Below are 6,513 nucleotides of genomic sequence, written 5' to 3'. Positions count from 1 at the left end.
CAACCCTATCTTAAGATATCATCACCAAGTGTAACAGTTGAGATAAACTCGCAGCAGTGGTGCATATCACAGGACGTTCAGCTTTATCAAATAGATTAAAGAACTCAAGATAAATCTCAAAAGAATTTGATTGCTCTATCAAAACAATGGTGTGACTTCAAATAATGTTCTGAAAATAACAAGCAGACCAAAGATTTGTCAGAGTTCGGGAATGTTTTCATAAACACGCCTTAAACAGCTGTAACGATTTTTTTAACAAAACACATTCAATAGTGAACAAGTCAAATCTGATATATGGGCATCGAATCGCATAACCTTACATCTCAAAAGAACTAATTTTACAGAGCAAGTTGACGACACTTACAAAATCATGAAGATCTCAACCAGTTTTTGAACTACATACGATCTAAAAATATTCAAATGAAAAAAGAATATTTGTTTACTGTATATATATGTATAAATCTAACTCGCTTAGGACTTTTGCTTATCAAAAAAAATATACACCTAAAGAAAGAATGGCAATGCCAATAGAATAACTATAATATTGCAGTCCTCAAGCCTTCTGCACTCGTGAATAATACTAGATTCAAGATACTCGGCTCAAATTTTACAAATCTTAGGAGGGAGTCCACAATATGAATATTTAATCTCCTTGAACACAACCTTCTTCATGCTAACTTAAGACCCCGACACCTAACTGTTTTCATCTACATCAACAAGCTCTTTTTCTGCAGCAGCGGAAGCCATTAGCTCATCAAAATTACTTGATTTGACCAATATTATTTCGACCTGCAGAATCAATGAAACAAAAACAGTGAGTGCATCGATTTTAAATGAAAACTGTGGGATTAATTCAATGGTCATCGATTTGAGGATTATACCTTGGCCTTCTGGATTGCCCTTCCCCTTGTCTCTTCCTTCATGTCAATTGTAGATGTAAAGATTTCTGCACATTCAATTCAACTAATTGAATTCATTGCATATCTGACTATTCTGACATGATCCGACAATATAGTAACTTGTCAGAGTTGCAAAAATATAAAAGAACTTACTCTTCTCTACTGCAAATCCATTATTCTTCAGTATTTCAGCTACAGTAACAACCGTTGCAATGGCTACAACAATATAAACAAATTAATAATAAGCATTTGATCGACCAGAAAGTAAATAAGCATTTCAACTAGAAAGTAAATGAGTATTTCAACAAAAATGCCCATGTTAGAAATTTAACGGATTCTAGAAAGATTTCGATTATTGGAGCTCTGCTTCTGAAAACTGCAGATTTAAGCCTTCAAAATTGACATCATTAAAAAAAAAAAACAGATTCTTAATTTAGCTCTCATTCACAACCATAAAGGACAATGCCAAATAAGCACAATGTGTCAGTAAATGTGGAAACTGTATGCTTTTCTGTGTATAACATTGGTCTAATAGTACTCTAAATAATATCTCGTGATTAACTGGAATAGAAAAATTGTCCATCAAAAGTAAAATTATGACAAAAAATACTCGAAGTAGAGGTACGCACAGAGGAGTGAATGACAGATAAACACTATAGAAGATTCAAGAATGAATGTCATTGTTTACTCAATTGATCTTGGCATAGCATGTGTAAGTAACTTTATGTTTATCATCATAATATTGAGCTTTTAGACTTCTACAAGCTGAGATGTAACTGTGTTAGACAACGGTATGTTTGAGATCATGATCAAGTTCCAATCTCTCCCTCTCCCGCCTCATTAAGGTAGTTCAAAATTACAAACAAGTGTTGAAAATTGTAGTTGCAATAGATATCCTTATTTCTGATTTTATGAAATAGAAATATGACAGTTATGGTTATCTTTAGCTGAAAGAGACATTTATGATAATATTTGAGATAGTATCATTTAAAGTAACATGTGTCATGCATCATGCAAGGAGGCAAGTGTATGGAAATATGAAGAGTTTTCATTAACAATTTTTACAATGAAGAGTTTTTATTAAAAAAATTTACAATGAAGAGTCTCTCTGTTAAGTGAAAACCATTGTGTACTTGAACCTTTTCTTGACCAAGAAAAGTGATACTTTTGTTGTGGCTGAGTTTTTCCCTTCGAGTAAACGGGCTTTCTCAAAATAATCTTTTACATCTCTTGTATCTATTTTTGCTCTTCCTTAGTGCTGTGGTTCAAACAGCTTTTTTGTTGTGGTTCAAAAAATTTAAAACATGGAATACATTTTTGAGCATTCTCAATACTGAGAATAACAAATGTGGATGCAATTAACCAATTTCTAATATTTTGAGGAACAGAATGGGGTGCATGTAAACAACGTACACTTGTGGTAGCAACGATATGTGTAAATAAGCTATAAAGTAATTGATATGGATACACCATAGCATGATATGGGCTAAAGGATCTTACTTATATGGCATGCACTCAACTTCAACTGCCCATAACCTAACCCAAAAATTACCTAACAAGATATATAATTGTCCAGCTTCCCACGGAGTTGTGTATTTATCTGTAACCAACAAAAGCACAATCCAAAGTTGAGATTCGGGTTTAACAAATATGGATCCATGTTTGTCCGATTACTGCAAATTAAAATTAATACGTCGGTAAAGAGTATCTCATGCCAGTCCATAATCTCATCCAAAATAAGGATAGAAGTGCCAGTAAATAATATTCCAATTTATCTTAGCAATTGATCATCAACATTCCACAGGCATGCACACCTGCTAACCAAAAAAAATACCCTCTATTCTTTCAGATGGTCCATTTCCAAGGTGTGAGGAGCATTTAGAGGCCACAAACTTCAACCTGAACCCAGGGACATTTCTGACACATCCCTTTTGTCTCAGCTATTCAGGCAAGTCCCAGAGGTCTTCTCCGCATTCCCAATACTTCCCAAGGATCCCTCGTTACAAAGCAATTAAAATGCTGTTTTCAATTTGCTGGCCACAAACCTTAATCTTATTGTCTATGGTTTCAGAAACAAAAAGCACTTGATGTTAAGGAAACAGAAAGAGGGTTTCAGAAACAAAAAGCATTTGATGCTAAAGAAACACAAAGTAATTACATTATGAAAATAGAACTGCCCCTTCATCCTACTGAGGGCACTGCCCCAAACAATGCTACCCTCACAAATCCAAATTCTTGATCCACTTGTCCATGAAACATAAATCATAACCAAATAAACAAACAGTTGAGACAAATATGTCCTAAATATGGTTTTGAAACACAATGAATATAGCATAATATTACTTCAGAAGATATATCAAACGAAAAAATCACGGTACAATTACTCTAACATTGTGTAGTAATCAAGATGGCTGTATCTAAGTGTGACACACAGTTGAAACCAAGACAACATAAATAGGTACATGTTAACCTAATTTTGAAATGTTAACCAACGATTTCCCTTAGTGCCCTAGACTTGTTTTGCAATCATCACAGATACCTGTTTGGTTGAGGGTTAAACGATATGGGTACATTTGAGAATGGCCAAATTTACCCCAAAGTAGTAAACTTGAGAATGGCCAAATCTGAGATATGGGCACATTTGATAATGGCCACATTTACCCCAAATAATAAAAAGGAGAATTTAATTGCCCTACCTAGCTCTACTTCCCCTAGGCGATGAAATTTATCAAAGAGGAAATAAAGAAACCAGTTAGAAATCAGCGGTTACAAATGTGTACACAGTTGATTACATGTAGTGCCAGATAATAATTTTATCAGAACTAGGTTAAAAATTGTTACATACCCATTCCTAAGCCAGAAAGTTCCACTTCATCATGTTGTTGCAAATATCTCTGCAATAATTTAGTAAAAAAAGCACATGGAATCACAAGATTGAAACTGCACAAGTACCCATTACAAGGAACACATTCAACTTTTTTAAAAAATCATACTAAACATTTAAAGACCAATCATATCGGAATCTAGAATACATTGAAGCGTTTATAAATACAGCGAAACCCTAATAACCATTGGACAACAGAAGGGTCCGTCCTAAAGAAATGAAAACAATATGGGTCATTCTTACTGTTGTTTACATACCTTGGAAAGATTTACATAGAAAAAGAGGGGCTTCTTTGTATTGGAAACCTGGATCCTGTTTCTCTTCAACTGGGTCTCATTCAAACTCAAGTTTTCAATTCCCTCGTTTACTCCTTCCATGTTTTCACCACTCACCGCTATGTAGAGGAAAGGAAACACAACCGTAGCGCCTGCGTAATGAGCCTTCTTTTGATTATATATACTTGTAGTGCATGACACACGAAACCCGTATGTAAATATATCTTTTAACAGAATAATTTATGCTCTTTTTATATGAGGATGCATTTTGGTTATCCTCGGATAGTCGTTGGTCGGCTTTATTTTTCTTTTCACATGCGTCCTATGGACTCCTCCGGTTTTTACATTTTTTATTCGGTTAATAAATGCGGGAGTGCACATTTCTTCTCTCAAGAGTTTAGCATTCTATTTAAATCATTCATATTTTTGTTTGTATATTTTCATTAGTAGTTGTCTAGGCTAATTTTGCACACCTAGATTTCTTATTTTGTAAGTCAAAATTTGTTGATTTCTCAATGTAGTTCTATAGATGACTTAATAGCTTAAAGTTAATGTTTTGGCATTTACAAATCTTCCAATAGAAGTCATTGAGTGTGGAATTGTCGAATAAGTGTCATTTCACAATACTCACTTGGAAAATCTCCCCATGTGTGACCCATTTCTATTCAAACTGGTTAAGCCAAGGCAGAGCTGGCAAAAAAGAATGGTGATAACAAAGTGTTTTATGCCCTTGAATAGCAGAGCCAAAGGCTTGAGAAAAAGTGTCAAGGCAATTCAAGATTACAAAGAAGCTGGACTATTAGCTTACAAAACTGCTTTCTCTTGCGGGAAAATTCTAGATTTGCTCTAAAGTTCTTGTAGCTATGCATGTCTATTATTCTTCCTGTTGGGCTCCTTCCAAAGCCTCCTATTAGAAATTAGAGCCATTGCTCCATGATTTTCTTTGGGCCTCTAATTTCGACCATCATGGCTTTCACAGAGTTGCTTGGGATTTTTGTTGTCTCCCTAAAGAGTCTGGAGGCCTTGGCCTTCTCTCCACACATAAGCAAGGCCTCACTCTTTGTGCAAAATGGATTATTCGTACCATCACTAGAGGTGAAGCTTGGAAGATTCTAGCTTGGCATTGCATTTTCTCTAGGTTTCCTGTCAATAGACCTGCATGGAAGGGGATTGGTTTTCAAACCCTTCTCATCATGCGAGAACTCATGCACATACAAGGCTCTTTTGTTATCAAAAGCATATGGAAAGCTTGGGAAGTTGTCAAGCCTTGGCTTCGCTGGTCTGGTGATGAGTTTCGTGATGGGCTCTCTTTGAACTAGCAGAACATTTGGTGGCCTCCTCTGTTTTCTATCCAGGGTATTCCTCTAGCCAAGACTCAAGGTGCTAGTGCTCTACATTTTTTCAAACGTGGCATCAAGACTCCTAAAGACCTTTTCTCTAGGGTCTCCATTCTCAAATCTTGGGAAGATATGCAAGTCTAGTTCTGTCTTGCCCATTCAGATCAGCAGACTTTTGACTTGTTACTTTTTACAATTCCAGGTCACTTAATTCATAAGGTGGGTATCCAGTTTGTTCGACCTTGGTGGACTGACTAGAAGTGGCATCCTACCACTCCCTTCACCAGCTACAAGCCAAGTTTAGGATATCGATGACTTTCTCCCCATCTATCGATGGTGGACACCCTCAATTAGCATTGGCATTTGCAATCTTCCCTTTCTTAGTGGAGAAAACATTTTGACACTATTTGGAGTGCCATTACAGAACCCAAGATTGCACATTTTTCTTGGTGCCTGGCTTTTCAAGGTCTTCCCCTTGGGCCTTGGCTTAAGCATATTGGAGTTCCAGATCCTCAGTGTCCATTTTGTGGATAACCAGAGTCTTTCATGCATATTTTTTGGTTCTGTAAATGTGCTCAAAATTATTGGCACTGGATTCATGATTTCTTTAAGTCATTTTGGCCTAAACCCTTTTCTTGGCATATGGTTATTTTGGGTGACTCCCCCAAGCTCCCTAGAAAATTTACTCATATCTGGCATACTTTCAAGATGGAGATTTTGTTCACTCTATGGAAAGATAGAAATCTTGTTCTTTTCACTCATTGTTTTCTTGATATAAAATGTTGCTATGTACACTAAAGCATGCATTCATAACAATGTAATCATGCATATCCAAGTCCAAGCCAACAAGGTAGCTTTGGAGGTGGCCCTCTTTCAAGAGCTTCTCAATCACTAGGACAATGCCCCTTGTACAGTTGCCAGAGTGCCTCCAGATGCTTCAGTTGATACCACATCGCCTAGAGGCTACTGCTGGGATTGCGGCTCTTTGAGTTGCTACTCACATATGCTGCATTCATAGGCTTCTCACCACCTAGCAATGGTGGTTGGCATCGCCACTCAATTTCCTCGCCTCAAGCTAGTCCCTGGGCCTGGTGACTCCTCCTCCTGGTCCTCGACGT

At 36.6% G+C, this 6,513-nt stretch overlaps 1 protein-coding gene across 1 annotated transcript; it reads right to left on the bottom strand.

Annotated features, from left to right (window-relative positions):
• Positions 1-270: 270 nt before the first annotated feature.
• LOC149552889 (uncharacterized protein At2g34160-like) lies at positions 271-4,212 on the bottom strand. Its single transcript, XM_089788431.1, has 5 exons — positions 4,041-4,212; positions 3,745-3,793; positions 1,053-1,115; positions 882-946; positions 271-789 (listed from the first exon to the last, which is right to left on the bottom strand). Exons 1-5 carry the CDS (start codon positions 4,158-4,160, stop codon positions 694-696), a joined length of 393 nt encoding a protein of 130 aa, XP_089644557.1. The 5' UTR covers positions 4,161-4,212; the 3' UTR covers positions 271-693.
• Between the last annotated feature and the right edge of the window lie 2,301 nt (positions 4,213-6,513).

Source organism: Cupressus sempervirens, chromosome 6 (genome assembly GCF_028749045.1).
Source record: "Cupressus sempervirens isolate cs-2001-9-10 chromosome 6, ASM2874904v1, whole genome shotgun sequence".
Classification (NCBI taxonomy): Eukaryota; Viridiplantae; Streptophyta; class Pinopsida; order Cupressales; family Cupressaceae; genus Cupressus; species Cupressus sempervirens.
This window is presented reverse-complemented; position numbering and strand designations above follow the sequence as displayed.

Coding starts and splice junctions, on each gene's coding strand:
- LOC149552889 (XM_089788431.1), bottom strand. CDS start 4,160: ATGGAAGGAGTAAACGAGGGAATTGAAAACTTGAGTTTGAATGAGACC. Junction 1,116..3,744: donor ACTTTCTGGCTTAGGAATGG/GTATGTAACAAT, acceptor ATATTGTTGTAG/CCATTGCAACGGTTGTTACT. Junction 790..881: donor GGGCAATCCAGAAGGCCAAG/GTATAATCCTCA, acceptor TTGATTCTGCAG/GTCGAAATAATATTGGTCAA.